The sequence below is a fragment of the Vespa mandarinia genome, chromosome 2 (genome assembly GCF_050613455.1).
Source record: "Vespa mandarinia isolate Hongniang chromosome 2, ASM5061345v1, whole genome shotgun sequence".
In the NCBI taxonomy this organism is placed as follows: Eukaryota; Metazoa; Arthropoda; class Insecta; order Hymenoptera; family Vespidae; genus Vespa; species Vespa mandarinia.
In genome coordinates this window covers 16,937,501-16,957,563 of record NC_140811.1, presented here as the reverse complement: position 1 = coordinate 16,957,563, position 20,063 = coordinate 16,937,501, and the positions used below count along the sequence as shown (strand labels likewise).

Genomic DNA, 20,063 nt, shown 5'->3' with positions numbered 1-20,063 from the left:
TTCGTTATTGCATGAATGTTTAATTCTTCGATGGATGATATTTTTCTTTTTACAAAATTAAAAAAGAAAAAAAAAAAAACGAGAACAAAAATCTGCACATATGAAACAAAAAAAAAACAAAAAGAAATAATTACATGATTATTATCATAATGTATATATTTTCTTCGAACAAAAACAAACTTACTGTATATATTTAATATTATGCATTAAATTACGTTTGAATTTATTATTATGTTGTAACTTCTCAACTGTACGTTGTTAAGGATTAACGATGCAAGCCTGTAATTTCTGTCTTTCTCTTTTTCAAGAGATCATATAGAATCTACATCATATGTTAAATACCAGTTTACAAGTAATGCCCATATAAACACAATACCAATAATATTGTTTAAGTGTAAATTTCGTTAAATGATGATACTGACACATTTTCAATCAGTGACAAGGTCAACCGGTTTAAGATCAAACTGGTTTTCATTTTATATCTTCTTGGACCCAATTCCACGACGCACAAAGAGAATGAAAAAGAAAGAGATGAAGAGAGAGAGAGAGAGAGAGAGAGAGAGAGAGACGGTGGGGGGGTAAAGAGAAAGAGAGAAAAAGAGAATATTCAATTCTAAAAAGCATAAATTCTAAATATATTAATAATTTAATTGTAATGCGTTTGAAATAAAAGTCTATCGTATCCGAGAATAACAAAATCGAATATAATGATTAAATGACAATATTAACGTTAGATTCGCATTTGTATCCTACAATCGAGATTAGAGGTCAGTCTTGTGAATCATTTGCATGTTGATACCTGTTAAACGTGTTAATGTTTGTTTTCTTCTTCATTTTTCTTTCTTGTTTTTTTTCTTTTTTATTTTTTTTTTTTTTTTTTTTTTTCTAATTATTATCTGAGGATAAAAATAATTGACGATGTAGATGAGATTTTATGACGTTGACTTACAACCAATTATTATTACTATTCGTATCTCTCTTTCTAAACTTTAACATTCGAATCATTATTGCTGACAAAGTATTATATCATTTTTTTTGAACTTATGGTCGTTAGAACGTCATGGATTATATATGATGAAAGAGAATTAGAAATCTGTGCCGTAATACGAACCAATGCATATATGTTGTATTCTTCACGCGTGAAAAGCTTTCTCCTAATATCTTCATAATACTTTCGCTCCATGAGCAACTAAAAAGAACAGAAAAAGAGAAAGAGAGAGAGAGAGAGAGAGAGAGAGAGAGAAAGAAAGAAAATGAAATTCATGCAAATGGTCGTTACATTATAAAATATTTCGTTACACTAGTGAGATAAGTGGATTTAAACTGGTCAAGTTTTATCAACGAGCCAAAAAAAAAAACAAAAAAATCTATATAAATGTATAATATTATAAATGACACGGAAATTTAAGTATGCTTCGGCAAGAACGAATTGACTGTTGAAAATCCATGATTGATTGCAAGAAACCTCCTTACTTTATTACTTTATCCACATTTTTTCCTTCCACTTTTTCAATGAGAATACTGTAGTAAACAAGTTCTTCTTACCGAATCGTAATAGAAACAAAAAAAAAAACGGAGACATTATTTATCATTATTTATCGAAGATGATTAATAATATAATTATAAATGTTAGGAAACATATTATAATCTATATGTACTATGATCACAAAATGAATTACTATAATAAGAACACCTTGGACTAATCTTTTTTTGTTTTTTTTTTTGTCTTTTTTTTTTAATGAAACAAGACGATAATCGACTTTTATGCAAGTAGAAAAATTTATCATTATAGATATCTTCTATACCAACGTAAGGAAACTACTTTATCGATAGAATGTAATAACGAACACTACTTTATCTACGTTACCTATATGTGATATTGTACGATCGGTAAGATAGAAAAGTGAATTTTTCATTTCTTATTTTTAACTGCTGGTAATGCAGTTTGGGTTTCTTTGAAATGAGACAATATGCAACCAAACATACACTCATAGATGTTCGGTTAATAGTAATCCGGCGTAATGAATTACCGTTAGAAATAAATACCACTGCATAAAAATCCCACCCCCACCTATTTCCAAGCAGGCCAGTCCACTCACAGAACTGGTCGAACACGATGCCAATGCATAGAGTAAGATAAACCAGTCAGTTTAAGTTTGTACGTGAACATTAAAAGGAATTGTTTCGATTAAACTTTTGGATAAGTCGAACAGTCTTATCAATATTGTCATACCGTGTGCATCTATCTCGTTACTTCTCGAATTAATTTTAATCTTTAAATTCATAAGAAAAAGAAATTTCTTTTTAAAAAATATTTATTTAATGAAGTGAGTGTTATTGTTAAAAAAGGTTTCTTACAGTTAAAAAAATTTAGAAAAAGAAACCAATGAATCTCTTGAACGTCAACATTTTTTTATAAAACTCGAACGGAAAACGATTTTTATAAAACTTCGTCAAAATTATAAAGAAAAATAAAGTGCGACGACAGTGACAATAAAGACGAGAAATTAAAAAGAAAGAGAATTATAATTTAAAAAGTTCTTTTCATAATCAAGAAGAATATCATCAGAAGTATTTGATCTATTTTTTTAAAAGGTATGTGAACAATTAAAAAGTAAGTGAAAAAATAGATTACGGTGTTTTCATTTAGAGAAAGTTCTTGTGATCTAATTAACGTGATGTTTAATAATAATTGACATTTGATAATACGTAATGTTTTCTTTTATTCGCAAAAATTTTTTATTTTAAATTATAGTTAATCATAGAATTGATTTCATCGATAAGAATATTCCATATCTCTCATAAATTTCATTTTACGATTTATTACCAAGAAAATTTATTATAACCATTGTAAATGCAAACTTGTCTAGTAGATACTGACCTTCTCTTTACGTGAAATCTAGGTTCTGGAGAATCATGATAGAATAACTCATCGTATGTTAGTATTCGCTTACTGTGTAAGTGTAACTGAAGATAAATTTCAAATATAAAATATATTTTCTCGACAGTTTTCATTTCCTTTCTTTATTTTCATTTCAATCTCAATTCTCTCGAATCATTGGAATAACGTTATAAGCAAGCGCATGTAGACGAAAAAAAAAAAAAAAAAAAGAAAAAAAAAGAAATTAAAAAAATTAAATTTATTCATTTACTCGTATTAATTTTTCGTAAAATATATCATCGCTTATTGCAATATTGTACGATAGTTTTATATTTCTGTATTTTTCATGTTTTATTTTTTAATGGAATGAGTCAGTTTATCGGCAACTGGTTGATTCGTTGACGTAAGTAAAATTAAAAGAAATATGTTTGGCGAAGAAAATTTTGTCAGCACAAATTTAACTAACATTATTATTTAAGTCGTTAATATTTTTATTTTTCAAGCATATGTTAAATGAAAATCATGATGAAAGTAGCGAAATAAAAATTTCTTTTATTTCATTATTATTCGTATAATTACAGTTTCACATTGATAAAGTTTCTTATTTCTTTTTTTTGTTTTTTTTTTTTTTTATTTTAATTTTTAATCTTTACTATAGACATAATTATTTAGAGGCTCAGAAAAAAAGAGAAAAAAGCGAAATTCGAGAAGATCAAAATTTTTTCTTAAAAACAATTGGAGAATATAAAAGGATTTATATGAAAAAAGAAATTGAGTGATAAATAATGGAAAGAAAGAAAGAAAGGAAGAGGAAGAAAAAAAAAAGGAGAGGAAGAAAAACAAGAAATACCATACTTCATTTTACGAATCATTTTTTGTAATTATTATTTTCATAATAATTATTATCAAATAACTCAAAATATACGTGATAATTATTATGGATAATTCAAAAAAGTATTAAGGTTTTAAAGTCGAAAAATAAACGCATCATAATTTCTACTTCTATAACATAAATAAGATAAAAAAAATGACAGTGATTGATGTTTTCATTAGTATGTATATAATTCTTTTATGAATTGATTTTGTATCCAAGGACATTTAAATAGTAAAAACAACTTAAAATACATATTTAAATTCTGATGTTTTTTCAATTTTTTTTTTTTCTTTTTTTTTTTTAATAATCATACACATCTTCGTAAATGATGCAATTAATTGAAATATTTGTATCTGCGCTTATTAACTTATGAATATATGTATATATTACGTTTTATTATATATACACAGTATTTGTTTTTTCTTTTAATATTTGACGTTTATTCATGCTTATTAAAAATCATATTTAATCTTTATACGCTATGGATTAATTAGAAATCGCGATATAATTTTTTCAAATTTTTTCGTAATAAATTACAAATGTTATTTTATTCGAATCTCATTGAGAAAAATATTAAACTAATCGAAAGATGTTCGATCATAAATCTGAGTTATATTTTTTTCATTATTATATTTATTAATATTTAAGAAAAAGAAAAAAAGAAAAAGACAGAAACAAAATTCATCTTTCATTCAAACACATTATTATATATAATTATTACTTCTAACGTGAGAAAGTTAATATCTTCGATCAAATCCAAAAGGAAAATTTTTCAGATTATATCGAGTTTATAATTAAAACATTAATTAATTAATTAATTATTTGTACCATAATTATCTGTAGCATTTTTAAATAGTGTCATAAAAAAAAAAAAGAAAAAAAAAACCAATTGAAATTTCGTTCGTAAATATAAATGAAATCGATGCGAAAAAAGTATAATCGAAAGTATAATCGAATAAATTAATCACATCTAACGTTTATTTGAACGAATATAAATTATGTTATAAATTATTATTCATCGTTATTATGTCATGTAATTATTAAGGATTAACAAAAAAAAAAGAAATATAATTCTTCCTTATGATGCAAATCAAATGAAATATGGAATTAATTCTTATCAAGAAAATCTAAAGCGAATTAATGTCATACTGAATATCTATATCACGATATCTATATCACATACTTACGAGTTTTATATGATTACAATGTCAGTACATGATATTAATATTAATTAATTGCTTTAGAAAATACGTAATTTTTCATTTATAAATTATAATAATTATTATACGCCTTAGATCTTTCTTCTCCAATTAAGTGTTTCTTTTTAAAAAAAAAAAAGTTTATTTTTTAAAATTATTACGTTGAAATTGATTATAAACAATAACATGAGATAACTATACCATAGCAATAAACTTAATCTTAGGTTTATTAAAGCGAGTTAAAACAAATAACGAGAGATCCTCTTATCTCGTAGACATCGAAAAATTTAGAAAATTATTAAATATCTATTCAGTTTTTATTAGTTAAGAAAAAAAAAAAGAATGAAAATAAATAAATAAAAAAGAAAAAAATTCATAAAAGATTAATAATAATAATTTACCGCATTAATGATCAAAGAAAAATTGTATTTAATACGTATGTAATTTTATTCATCTAATTCCCTTATCGTTTATTTAATAATTTCTTATCAGTTAACATTATCGTAACATTATAAATTTAAAGGAATGCTTTAATTAAAATAATTGAATTATTCGTACGTAACATGACAATTTTTTTAAACTTTTTTTTATTCCATTTAGAAAGAAATGAAATTTAATGTGTGTATATATTTCAACCATCCACATATACACACACACACACACACACCGTACACGCACGCACGTACGGAAGAGTCGTTCGATAAAATTAATGATTGAGTATCTTCAATGACAAAAGTATTGCTTATATCGAAATATCTCCTTGATGCAGAAGACAAATGATTATTAATTATCAAAATGATTTTAATAAATTCAAAGATTCGGTTTTTAAACGTCAATAAGTCTAATTTAAATAACAATTCTGTTAGATTCTTTTTTCTTTTTTTTCTTTTTCTTTTTTCTAAAGAAAAAAGTAGGAAACAAATACGAAACAAATGATCGTTATTAATCATTTCTACAATTACATTAACCAAAAAGACAAATTTGATTGAATCATATGGAAATGTACAAGAAAAAAAAAAAAGAAAAAAAAATGTAAAGGTTGACGTTTGATGAATAATATACAACTGTAAATACATAGAAACGCAACAACATGCTTTCCCTCTCCCTCTCTCTCACACACACATACATACATACACATACACTCACACACACACACACACACACACACAAATTCTTATGTAAATAATGGTGTTAGAACTTCAATATACTATATAGTCGTGGTTAACCAAGTGTCGGTCATTTTAAGCGATGAAATCGACAGATATGTACGAACTAGCAGTAATATCTAAGGATATTTTGATTTCTCTTCTCTGTAAATATCGATTCAAATCGATTCGATAGAAGTCGATCATTTCGTTTTAATATTTTTAAATTCATTTTTATTATCATATTAATAGATCGTCAAAAGTGAGAAACTTATTTCGGGAATAAGAAAATGTTCGAGGATCATCAGGCTATCATTGTGAAGAACGTGACGAAAATTTATGGGAAAAAGTTAAAGGTTCTTGACGGATTGAACCTATCAGTCTCGAAAGGTTCCATGTAAGTACTCATTTCAATAGAAATTTCTTCTCATTTATTTTCTTTTTTTTTTCGTTATAAGATTACGTTAAAACGAAATATAATAAGAAAACTTTTAGAAGGTATGAAAGCAAATGAAAGAAATATTTTATCGTTGATTTATTTACAATGACTTTGAGCGACACCGTATGGGAAAATCATTGAAATTCTTATCAGACGAATATAATATGAAATGAAGTATAAACAATGCTTAACAAGTCCTATATGTATATAAAAATATATATGAATATTTTTTTTTTTTTTTTTTTTTTTATTAAATTTTAATATACGTATATATATATATATATATATATTTTTTTTTCTCCTTCAAAAAGAAAAAAAGAAAAACACATAAATCCCAAGGTGCAACGAATTGAAAACATTTTGAAGATAATATTAAAATTGCAATTGCCCCCACCCCCCCCACCCCCCACCCCACCCCTTCAATATTTCTGACATGTATATTTCTTTCATTGGTTTTTTTTTTTTTAATTTATTTTTTCTTTCCTCTTTACATGAAAATAAAAAATAATAATATCAATAGATATGGATTATTGGGTGCCAGCGGATGCGGAAAGACAACTCTTTTATCGTGCATCGTCGGTATATGTAAGATAAACAGCGGTGATATTTGGGTACTCGGAGGTAAACCCGGTAATGAAAATTCAGGTATTCCGGGATCAAGAGTCGGCTTTATGCCGCAGAACATTTCCCTTGTAAACGAGTTCTCTACAATAGGTGCGTTTTATTATTTCGGAAGGATCAATGGACTGAGAGACGATGAAATAGGTGAGATCCATTTTTAGAAATTTAATTGTCAAAATGAGATAAAATAAGACAAAACAAAACAAAACAAAACAAAAAAAAGACAAGATAACGGATCCTTAATTAATGAAAAATGAAAATTAGAAGAAGAAGAAAAAAAAACGGATTATTCCTTCTGCTTTTTCTTCGATGTTTTCTTTTCTTTCTTTTCTTTTTTTTTTTTTCTTTCCCCCCATTTTTCCTTTCATTTTCTTTCTCAAGCTTTCCTTGCAATTCGAAATTCATTCGATCTATTTCAGAGGAACGATACGTAGATCTAGCCGAACTCCTGCAATTACCGTCGAAACATCAATTGATAAAGAATTTGAGCGGTGGCCAACAAAGGAGAATATCCTTTGCCGCTGCACTACTTCACAGACCTGAGTTATTGATCCTTGACGAACCTACCGTCGGTCTTGATTCGATTTTAAGATATAAGTAAGAATAATAATTTTTAGACTTTTTCAACAGATTCAACGATAGGACTCAATTTATTAATAATTATTTAGTAATAATTTTATTCCTTCTTTTTTTTCCTTTTTTTTTCCTTTTTCTTTATCTTTCTTCTCTCTTCTCTCCCTCCCCCCCCCGCCGACCCGTCCCGTCCCCCGCCCCCTTACCCCTTCACCCTGTCTCCTGCCTTCTGCCGCCACTCCTCGATCTTTTAATTTCTAATTTATTTTTCTCTTCTAGCATTTGGAATTTCTTAACTAAGATCACGCAGGAGAACGGTGTTACCATCGTCATAACAACGCATTATATCGACGAAGCGAGACAAGCAAACAAGGTAAACAAAAAAAAAAAAAAGAAAAGGGAAAAAAATGATTCTCAATGATTAACGATCTCTCTTTGGATTGTCCAAAATATATCTACGTTAGGTATATCTCCGTTGATGGACTTTCGACTTTCGTCATTTTCACCTCCATTAGGTATCATACGAAAAAGCGTAAAAAAAAACACTTAATGCGGACCGATTAATAATATTCTCTATAGTTTTCATTTTGGGTAATGGCATATCTGACAACAGCTATAGAAAGTAGTCGCTTATAAATATTAAAGAACTTTAAATTAAATTATTCTAGCAATAAATTCTATAATATGAAATGTAGTCTTTACGTGTAATTGTCTGTCGAGGAAAAAAAAAAAGAAGAAAAAAGAGAAAGAGAAAAAAAGGAAAAGAAAAAATAAGTCGACCGAGAATAAAAGAAATGTGGTTCTTTACGGTTCGTGAGTTATATCGTACGATAAAATATATATATGTAGGCGCGCGTGTCTTTATGTGTGTGTATGTGTGTTCGTGTGTGTGTGCGTATGTATGTGTGTGTCTGTGTGTGTAATATATTCTTATATCCTATTTATAAAAAATAAAGAAAAAAAATGAAAATGAAGGTAAAAAAAGATAAAATCAGAGATAAAAAAATCTGAACGTAAGCATTAAGATAAGAGATAATAATAAGAGATATTCTAATAAGCCAGACAACAATGATTTATTGAGGATTTGCAATTAAATTAAAAATAAAAAATTGCATAAAACAAAGATAAGAAATTAAATAAATAAATAAATAAATGAATGAATAAATAAATAAATATTAATCGTAACGATAAATTTTTTAGATCGGGCTCTTGAGATCCGGCAAATTATTGGCGGAAACCACGCCGAATCAATTGATGGATCGTTTTCAATGTGATAATTTGGAGGATGCCTTTCTAGAACTGAGCAGACGTCAACAGGATAATATTAATAGAAATGTAAATGATAATTCTGAGATGTTAGATGAAACGGAATTTGTGGAAGGTTCAATCAATCTTTCTACAAAATCAATGAATGCCTCTACAAAATCAACTACAAATTCATGTACGTATATATATATATATATATTGCAGCAAATATCCTTTTTATTTCTGCAAAATATTTTTTCTATTTATTTATAAAATGACATGTCATTGTGTGATTTGTGTGTCTCATATTCGTAATCAACAAGAGAAATCAGGAAAGCAAACGATTAAAATGTGATAAAAGATTAAAATGTAACATGTCTTTTTTCTTTTATTTCTTTTTATATTTTTTACGTTCGCTTATTTATTTGAGTACTTTTTTTAAATAATTAAATCGCCTCTTGTTTATATTACATATTCAATCTAAAAAGATTTTCTTTATTTCCACGTTTCATTGATTATAAACGATTGAATTAATGATGAAAATAAAACGAATAGAAGCACATTAGATTTACAACGTATTAACGTAAATGAGATAGTGTTCATGAATAAATCAAAAATTGAGTAAAAAATTCTATAATTCTTTATTTCGAATGATTATTATTAATCCTTTAATCCTTCATTTCTCTGTTCAAAATTAATCATATGCTAATATATTTTTATTAATAAATTTCTGAATTTCTTTTTCGTTTAGAAATTTCCATATCTTTTTTTTTGTTTCTTGTAATTTCTAAAATTACAAATTATTTCATTAATAAATTAATTATCAATTACTAGGTTTTTCTAATTTATAAATTTCATACTTATAAATCATACAAGTTTTATATTCTAATTTATATATATATATATATATATATATATATATATATATATAAATTATCGCATTCGTCATCGTTCTTTTTTAAATACATACATTTAGCTCACGTCAGCTAGTTTCGTAATATTTCTTGTTGATGTTCTGGAATCGTCTTACTCTCCTCGTCTCTCTTTTTTTCTTGTTAATCGAAGTATTTTATTTTTAGTATCTTTTAAATTGTTTTCATTCTATGCGACACAATAACACATGCGATGTTTATATGCGATAAATACATATAAAATATGTATGTTAATTCTTTTAATAAATTTCTTTTTTATTTTTATAACATACATAAGAAATTTTGATTGAATAATTACAATTCTAGTACACATTTAAGTGATTTGACTTGTATAATTAAAATTTTATTCCATTATGAATGGATAAATCTAAACAACATATAATTACAAATAATAATTATTGATATATGTTTATTAATTTATCATATTATAAATTCATATTATAAATTTACTCTTCACGTATGTCATTGATACATATTTTTTAGTCCTCTTTTTGCAAATACCTAATGTATGTCTTACGAGGTGAAGGATTTTTAACAAGGAATGATTTTTTTTTTACAGCTGTGACGTTTCGAAGATTGAAGGCTCTTATAATCAAAAATATTACACAATTTCTACGAAATCCCGGGTATGATGATTTTTTTGTTTTCTATCATTCATTTCTTTCTAATCGAAAAAAATGATCCAATAATCGGCGTGATATACATGTAATAATAATAATAATAATAATAATGATAATGATAATGATAATGATGCTAACGAGAATAATTGATGATATAATTTTTTACTTACAGAGGAATTTTATTTTCTATAGGATTTCCCATAATCCAACTCCTTGTATTTCATTATTCTTTCGGTCATGATCCTAAAGATTTGTTAATTGGTGTGATTAATCGTGAATCCAATAACTGTGACTTCGGTAAAAATCAAGGAAATATTATTTATACGCAAAACGATATATGCGACTTCTTTGATCTTAGTTGTCGATTTTTAAACGATATAAATGATACCACTGCAAAAAAGGTGAGTAAGAAAAATAGTATATACATACTCGAACGATCGTATAAAAATAAGATATATCATTTAATGTTGACATTTAATTTACGTCATTATTTTTTACTTAACAAAAAATATTTTAAATATAAATCGAATAGCTTCGGATGGAAATATATTCTGATGCTATTTGTCTGATACTTTTTTGTTATTTTTTTTTTTTTGTATTGATATTTATATATTCTTAATGTATACACATACACACACATATACACATTTATGTATATACATATTTTTAATATTTTGTTTCTTTTCTTTATGATAATTAAATTTTAGCCAATACATATATTCAACAGTTAATTCGATAAATATAATTTATATTTAATATATTATAATAAATAATTTCGTTTATAGATATATATATATAAAAAAAAAAAAATATGATTTTATTTGATCTGTTTTTATCGTAGATATTTTATAATTATCTACCGGAAATGAAGGATGATTTAAGAAAAGGAAAACTTTCTGGAATTATATATTTTGATACAAATTTTACGCAGGCTTTGCAAAAGAGATTGATGAATTCGAGATATGTCGAAGATAGGGACATCGAAATTGGAGAGATTAAAATTTGGTTGGACATGTCCAGTAAGTACTTTTTAAAATATATAATTCTTTTTCATTCGATCAAAAAAGAAAAAAAAAGGAACAAAATGATTCGACTTATCTTTCTTTGTTTTTTTTTTCTTTTGTCTTTCTCATAGATAGACAAATAGGCCTTTTCTTGAAAAATAAACTTTACGAAACATATTTCGAGAGCATGCGAAATATTATGACGGAATGTCATTTGCCTTCGAAAATTGCAAATATACCGTTAAGTGTATGTAAATTGAATTATTCTTACATTATATTTTATTTTTTTATTTATTTTATTTTATATGATTATATTTTATTTTGATTGGTATCATTTGAAATTTATATTTTCAGTTTGAGAAACCTATTTTTGGGAAAAAGAACGACGACTATATCAATTTCAGTGCGCCTGTTTTTATCTTATCGTGAGTTAAATTATTTTTTTTTTCTTCTTCTTTTACGCCTTTATATATACAAAAAAAAAAAAAAAAAAAATCCGATCTCTTGGATCACTTTTCTTTATATACAATATTAATCGGCTTAAAAAATATTTAAATCATGCTTAAAATTACTTCAATATATTTTTGTTCTACTTTTTCTTCCCTTTTTTTTTCAGATTAACTTTTTTCGTAACAACAGTAATGACAACCACGATATTAATCTCCGACAGGCACGAAGGCATTTGGGAAAGAAGTCTCGTCCAAGGTAAACAAAAATGTATTTTTTTTTAGTGCATACGATTTAACAGAAAATTATTTAAAAAGATATGCGCATTGGAGCGAATATTATGTCCTTCAAAAAACATATTATTATTGCATTAAGAATGATAAATGTTTAGCATTAAATAAATATATCCATTACAAATAAAAAAAAAAAAGAAAAGAATATCCATTACAAATAAAAAAAAAACATAAGGAAAAGAAAAAAAGAAATATTAAATCGAGCAATATATTTCATTTGTAGTATACTACTCTAAAAACTAATTATTAATGTAGTCTTGTAAAAAGTGAACATTAAATCAATATTTTTATTACAATTGAAAAAACAAATAATTAGAGTACAACATTTGAATATGTAAATGAGGAAGCATTTATTTCAATGTCATATTTTTATTTGTTTTTAATACTCGTCATATCTTTACGCAACCATTACACAATCATGACTTGCTAAGACCTTGCGTACATTAAAAAAAAAATTTAATTTGTTATCCGCTTATAAATATATTCATTAATTTACCTTTTCTTTTTTTCTTTTTTTCCTTTCGTTAATGCACAAAAAAATATTCAATTTGTTACACATTTATTTTTTTTTTTACTTATTCGATTTTTTTCTACATGCACATTTTATAAAATATTTTATTAAATGCGCATTTTATATTTATTGTACTTATTTATTGTATACATTTGTATCGATCTTTTACGATTTATTCTATTCGATACAATTCCAATTGTTTAAGATTTATTAATTTAATTGTACTAATGCACTTTTACATAGAGTTAACTATTTTGTTTTCCGTTTATTGCGTGAATTAATTTCTTTTTTTTTTCTTTTTTTTTTCTTTTTTTTTTCTTTTTTTTTTTAATTAATATAAAAGATAAGAAAGAAAATAAATTTTATAAAAAATATTTTACGCAAATCAATGCAATATTTTATTTAATGTCTTTTTGAAAAAATTCCTTTACTTCTATTAAGATATTATTAAATGATAATAAATGATAATATTTAAATGATAATAATTTGTATGCAAAACGCGATACTATTAACGTGTCAATTTCTCCGGTTAAGATCTTTAATTGTGACTTGTTATGTATGTACGTACACCTTCTCTTTTCTATCTTTTTTCCTTTATTTTTTTCTCTTTCTTTTTATTTCTTTCGAAGAAGAAACGTGATGTAATTCAAGGCGCTAGATGAATGAAAAACTAATATAGAGCATAAATCTTGATAATTATTCCTCTTTCATTTTTTTACCGATTTAAATTTTCTAGATAATCTTAAAAATTATGAAAAATCGTTATTATTAATTGCTACGAATTATATTATATTTTCTATAATTATATCCACAAAAACTCTATTTACATTAATATATATATTTGCAAAGCAACTAATTCATTATGGAATAATGCAGTACGTTTTTTTACCCTCTTTAGAAACTGTTTCCTATGAGTATAAATAATTTTTCTCCAATACATTTTTTAATTATATAACATTCCAATAATTTCTTAATTATATAACTTTTTTACCTGCATATATATTTAAGTTTTCATATAACTAAAAGTGCAACATTTACCTCATAATATATGAATAATTTCAATTAGAAATTTAAAAATATTAACTTTACGACGAGTTTAGGTAAAGGATAAGAAGTAACAAAAAAAAAATATAATTAACTATAATTAATAATCTAAGATATAATTAAATATCTCTGTTTCAGGGGTGACAACATCAGAAATACTGTTCTCCCATTTCGTGGTAGAATTGTTGATTGTCATCATGCAGGTCATATTAATCTGTTGTATAAGCTTTGTTTATTTTAATTTAGATTGTAAGGGCTCCTTAGTGACCGTCGTCACGATGGTATTTTTCATGGGTGTATGTGGATTATTTTACGGTAAGTTTTACATACTTATCGTACTTCTAACTGAAAAATAACAAATAAATAAATACAATACAACAACAATAAAAATATGTCCGATCGACAGGTTTTTTGATTTCGGTATTCTGCAATTCGCATTTAATTGCGGATTATATCGTCACTGGAAGTTTCTATCCTATAATACTTCTTAGTGGTATGTAAAATTGATAAAAAAATTACGAATTACTGTAAAAAAAAAAAAAAAAAAAAGAAAATCCTAATTCCTAATGTGCTTCTATCGTTTTTTGTTTTTTTTCTTTCTCTTTTTTTTTTTTTTTCTTTTTTTCTTAGGATTTCTCTGGCCGATCGAAGGAATACCATCTATAATTAAATGGTTAAGTTACTGTTTGCCAACAACGATACCAGGTATTTCACTAAGGGCGATCTTAAATAAAGGCCATTCCGTCAATAATCCGGAGGTTTACAAAGGTTTCTTCGTGATAGGTGGGTGGACGGTCATAATGATCCTCCTTTGTCTCTACGGTCTCAAAAGGAAATCATAGGAAAGAAAAGAAAGAAAAGGAAAAAAAAGAAAAAAAAAAAATATATATATATATATATATATATATATAAATAACAAAATAAGACTCAAATATTTTATTAATGCGTCTTAAAACAGGGTTTTAATTGTTTAAGTTTTTAATTAATATTTTGAAGGTTATGTATCTCGTAAAAGCTTTTTTCTTTTTTGTTTCTTTGTTTCGTTTTTTTTTTTTTAGCTAATATTTCTCAATGTATCTTATGTTATAGAAATTTGATTTCATAATGTATATTTAATTATAAACTTAAGTGTGTGTGTGTGTGTTTGTGTATGTGTAAATGCGTACATTTATATTTTTAATGAGCAAAGGAAAAGAATACGTTCGTAAATTATAATTAATGTAATAAATTCAGTTTCTTTTTTTTTTCTCTTTTTTTTTTCTTTTTTCTTTTATTTTTTTATTTTTTTATTTTTTTATTTTTTTTTTTTTTTTGTTAAAAACGCTTAATAATATAGAAATGAAATAATGAAAGAAAAAGTGCGAAATATATAAAAATTTTCATATAAATCTACTTTAATATTGGATCGTGATAAATATTATAACGATAGATCTTTTTACTATAGAGAAGCTAATTATCAAAAGATTATTGCTAAACTGGACTCCTTGCCAAAAGTGCCATAAATAAATTATTCACGCGCGAACAATATCTCCTCTTTTTTTTACGTATTTTGAAGAATATCTTTGATAATAAAAAGTATTATATCATGATAATAAAAAGTGAATGATATCCTATAAATAAAACATTGATATTCGAAGAAGATATGCATCTATTTTGCATTTGATCTTTAGTCGGACGATTTAAATCGTATGTAAATAGCGTTTTTTCTTTTTTTCTTCTTTTTTTTTTTGTGGTGTGCGACTATAGTTCAATCGATAATAATATTTAATCTTTCGAAAAATTAATATTACAAAAAGTTATAAGAAGAGATTTTCTCTCAAATCATTTGTCTAGTCAAAAGTGCGATCAAAAGATAAGCGTTGCTTTCTATTATTATTGTGATAAATAAATTAAAATATTTCTTTTTAATTACGAAAAATATAAAATATTTCAAAAACAAGAGCAATTGAAAATATTCTGATTATTATTTTTTAATATCTCTAATGTAGAAAAATTATGATAAAATTATTTGTGCGAAGATAAATGATATATGTATAACATAGTTCGATAAATTTTTATTTTGAATTTTATTTATAATACCATTTAAGAGTATCAGTGTAATGCGTCTCGTTTTAACTTTTAGAGGAAGAAAGAAAGAAAAAGATGAAAATAATAATAAAGTAATAACGATAAAGTAATTTCTTTGATTCATCTTTTTTAACTTAATTGAATGAAGATATTTTTATCGACTATATTTTATTAAATAGATATTATTTCAACGATAACGAAGGATAATTTGACTTACGTCAAATTTCATTTACATTTCGGAACATTATAATTCTATAACAACGATGTAATCGTAAATATTATATATATATATATATATATGTGTGTGTGTGTGTGTGTGTCTGTGTATGTGTATGTGTATGTGTGTTTGCTTATGTTTGTAAAAACTAATAAAAATCAATACTTCTATACGAAACATAAAATGTTATTTCTTTGTTAGGCACAATCGATCACATTATTAGAACTTAATAAATATTCCTACGCGAATTTAATTAATCTTAATTAAATACCTTTTGTATACAGGAATTAAAAAAAAAAAGTTTTTTTTAACTTTTTATATGCTATTATTTTAAAATCAAAAATGAAAACAAACTAACGATTATTTGCGAATAAAATTACTTCGTTCCAAGTAATTCTATTTTTGATATTCGAATGAATATATTGCACGTACAAACGTATACGAGTTATGATATGAAACAGAAAAATTCAAAAAGATATTCAAATATTTCATGAAGATCCAAAGATAATTGGATCATCTATTATAATTTTTGTCTTTATGAGAAGGAAAAATTATTTAAAGAAAAGAAAAAAAAAGAAAAAAAAAAAAAAATAATAATAATAATAATAATAATAATTTCTTAATTGAAAACAAACAAAGAGTTTTGTTTATTAATTTTGTTAATAATTACCAATGATATTAAAATCATTATTAAAAAATATATATGAAAATTAAATTATATCTGGAAGATATAATAATGAGTTGTCTCATTCGCAAGGCCATGTTATCCTTGAACTATATATATTGATATACTCCTTTCACTTTTTTCAATTCAAGTCGAAACATCCTTATTTCATAATTTATTTCCTTTCATAATTTATTTCCTTTATCCTCTTTAGTCATACATGTTTCAATAATATGATTCACAATTCTTAGCATAACATTTTAAATACGATATTACAAACATATACAACGTGCGAGTAATAGATTACGTTGTTGAAGTTGTTGCTCTTGTTGTTGTTGTTGTTGTTGTTGTTGTTGTTGTTATTGTAGTAATAGTAGTAGTAGTAGTAGTAGTAGCAGTTGATGTTGTTGCTGTTGTTGTTTTTGCAGTTATTGTTGTTGTTAATGGTAATTGATATTTTATTTTTCTGCTATACTTTTTCTTTTTTTCTCTTTTAATATTAATTTCTGTGTACTTATAGTTTCGTGCTCGTAGATTCGATCGCCAACTCTCTATTATATATATTATTATTCTCCTCCTCTTGTTGGAGGTACAGTTAATTAATTAATTGATTAATTAATTAATTAATTTGTAAGGCTATTTCACCAAGACAGTTGGTATTTGTTTTTCTTCTGTATTTTTTTTTAAATATAAACTTATACCTACATATAATTTCGTGCTCGACTTTCTATTATAATTATTATTTTCTCCTCTGCTAATAGTTATAATTAATTGATTAATTAATTAATTAATTTATCAAATAATTAATTAATTAATTAATTCGTAAGGCTATTTCGTTGAAATAAAAGGGAGATAAAGAGGAAAGGATAGGCACGACGATAAAAATTATTATAAACATTAAGCGCCTTTCATCAGGACTGTTTATATATTAGCTGCCTTAAAAAAAAAAAAAAAAAAAAAAAAAAAAAAAAAAAAAAAAAAAAGAAAAGGAAAGAAAGAGAATCTATAAAAACAATAGCACTGCTTTATAGTAAAATAGATGGAGAATTTTATCAAAGACAAAAAAAAAAAAAAAAAGATCTATAACTTCTACATAATCCTATGCTACGTATGTGGTTACTTTTCAAAATTTAAATGCTTCCTCTCCAATCCAAATATCCAAATATTTCTTTTTGATTGAGCGCCAAAAAAATATATTTACAGAACAGAGACCGTTTAAAAGATAATATCTTAAAGAGGATAAATAATAATAATAATAATAATAATAATAATAATAATAATAATAATAATAATAATAATAATAATAATAAAAGGTAAATAAGTTACGTCAATAGAATTTCAACTTTTTTACTTTTATAATTTATACATTTGTTTTTATCAAACATAATTGTTTCTTTTTTTTTCTTTCAAAGTCATCTCAAGGTCCAACAACTCACGTATTATTTTTATTATTTAGCTGTTATATTATCATAATAAAATGAATAAACACCGATATCTCTCGCATAAATGATTTTGTAAATTAAAACAAAAAAAAAAAAACAAAAAAAAAAAAAAAAACAAAAAAAAAAGAAATAGAGAATGTCTATATCATTACATTATATTCTTCGAATGGTACAACTTTGTTTTTTTATATGATTTATTATTTATTACGCTCAATTCAATCAAAATATGTAGATGTTCGGGTTTAAAAGGAATATCCTGTATACGTATATATCAAAAAACCAACAGATAACTTAAAAAAAAAAAAAAAAAAAAAAAAAAAGTGGTCGATTCCAGCACATGGACGATTATAAATCAGTCTCTAACCATATACATATGTATCAATCAAAAATTCGTATACATACATTTGTAGCGTATGTATGTACGAATCAATCGATAAAGTCGAACGAATTAATCGACTTTTGTCAAGAAACTAACATCCCATAAAAAATTTCTATGCCATTATGAAAGTAATAATAAACACGTACTTGATATTTTTATACTAAACAATTCTCGCTTATACATGTATTTCTGTAAAATATATACACACATATATGTATGTAATTCTTCTGTGTACACATAGATATTTCTAAAATAAATATTATTAATTATTCCGTTTCTTTCCAAGAGAGATATTATCAATTTTCTCGTTCCTTTCCGTCTTCTTGTTTATCATCTATCTCGATTCTTAATCGAATATAATTTACATGCATATATATATATATATATATATATATATATATATATATCCGCACTTAAGAGAAATATCTTTAAAAGAATATTATACAAATGCAATATTGTCTAATGAGGGAGAAGATACTAATTCCTGTTATTTTTTTTCTCTTTTCTTTTCTTTTAATCAAAAATCAAATATCATCGCGAACACTCTATGAATTAATAATAATTAAAAGGAAAACGGAATGAGGAAAAGAAAGAAAAATAGAAAAGGAAGGGGGAAAAGAACACATATATAAATTCCTGCACTAACCTATTTTTTGTGATCTCGTTGCAATCCTCTGTAATACCACGATATTATAATAATCTCGCGAATTCTAAGCACTCTCTCTCTCTCTCTCTCCCACTCTTTCTCTCCCTCTCTCTCTCTCTCTCTTTCTCTCTTTCTCTCTCACTCTCGCTCTCATAGGTGTACGTTCTTGTTGTTGTTGTAGTTATTGTTGTTGTTGTTGTTGTTCTTGTTGATGTTGTTGAAGATGTTGTAGCTGTTGCTGATGTTGCTGTTAGCCGTGCTACTAACGCAATTGGCGCCATTACTACTGCGATTGTTAGTAGCATTATTAGTACTTTTAGCAGTAAGGCAGGGGCCACATCGGATTGGCAAGGGATGAGCAGCAAGACAGTCAACTATCATCTGTCTTACAGTAGGCATGCAGGTTTTGCTGTACCCTGGAAAACACATATCACATGCTGCATCAGAACCGAACCGTATACCGTCTATTATCACGCGATCGTTCCTCATTATTTATTTCTATTTTTATCATTATCTTTACTTCTAGTTTCTTACATTTTTTTTTTCTTTTCTTTTTTCTTTCCTCTCAAAGATCGAAAAAACGATTATGAAGATACACATACATATATATATATATATATGAATCATCATATTTCTGTATTATATAAATTGTGAATAATCATTTTAAATTTATAATATCGATCGATTTTAACAATTAAAAAAAAAAAAAAAAAGAAAAATGACGATCTGCGAAGAACAATTGTTACTTCGTAAATTTTTTTTCTTCTTTTAATATATTTTCCTTTCAATCATTTCTTCAATTTTGTATCAGCGATTGCGT

The 20,063-nt window shown here is 25.3% G+C and overlaps 2 protein-coding genes across 5 annotated transcripts in view; one reads left to right on the top strand and one right to left on the bottom strand.

Annotated features, from left to right (window-relative positions):
- The first annotated feature begins 2,100 nt into the window (after positions 1 to 2,100).
- On the top strand, positions 2,101 to 14,892 carry LOC118442148 (ABC transporter G family member 20). Of its 4 annotated transcripts, none has more exons than XM_085654925.1 (15): positions 2,101 to 2,595; positions 6,352 to 6,496; positions 7,059 to 7,303; positions 7,579 to 7,756; positions 8,012 to 8,105; positions 8,933 to 9,173; positions 10,469 to 10,535; positions 10,702 to 10,930; positions 11,371 to 11,548; positions 11,665 to 11,780; positions 11,888 to 11,958; positions 12,150 to 12,238; positions 14,075 to 14,143; positions 14,235 to 14,321; positions 14,459 to 14,892. In XM_085654925.1, the coding sequence occupies exons 2-15, from the start codon at positions 6,390 to 6,392 to the stop codon at positions 14,668 to 14,670; spliced, it is 1,983 nt and encodes a 660-aa protein (XP_085511051.1). In that variant the 5' UTR covers positions 2,101 to 2,595; positions 6,352 to 6,389; the 3' UTR covers positions 14,671 to 14,892. The 4 variants fall into 4 exon arrangements, with proteins under 4 accessions (XP_085511051.1, XP_035723282.1, XP_035723300.1 ...); XM_035867389.2 differs by having other exon boundaries at positions 2,102 to 2,595; positions 13,967 to 14,143; positions 14,459 to 14,887; XM_035867407.2 differs by lacking the exon at positions 2,101 to 2,595 and adding an exon at positions 6,174 to 6,266 and having other exon boundaries at positions 13,967 to 14,143; positions 14,459 to 14,889.
- A 4,596-nt stretch (positions 14,893 to 19,488) lies between these two features.
- Positions 19,489 to 20,063, bottom strand: part of Nmnat (nicotinamide mononucleotide adenylyltransferase) — a 9,835-nt gene continuing 9,260 nt past the window's right edge. Inside the window, exon 7 of the mRNA XM_035869996.2 lies at positions 19,489 to 19,659. Coding sequence (XP_035725889.1) covers positions 19,630 to 19,659 — 30 coding nt within the window. The 3' untranslated portion in view covers positions 19,489 to 19,629. The remainder of the gene's footprint in view (positions 19,660 to 20,063) is intronic.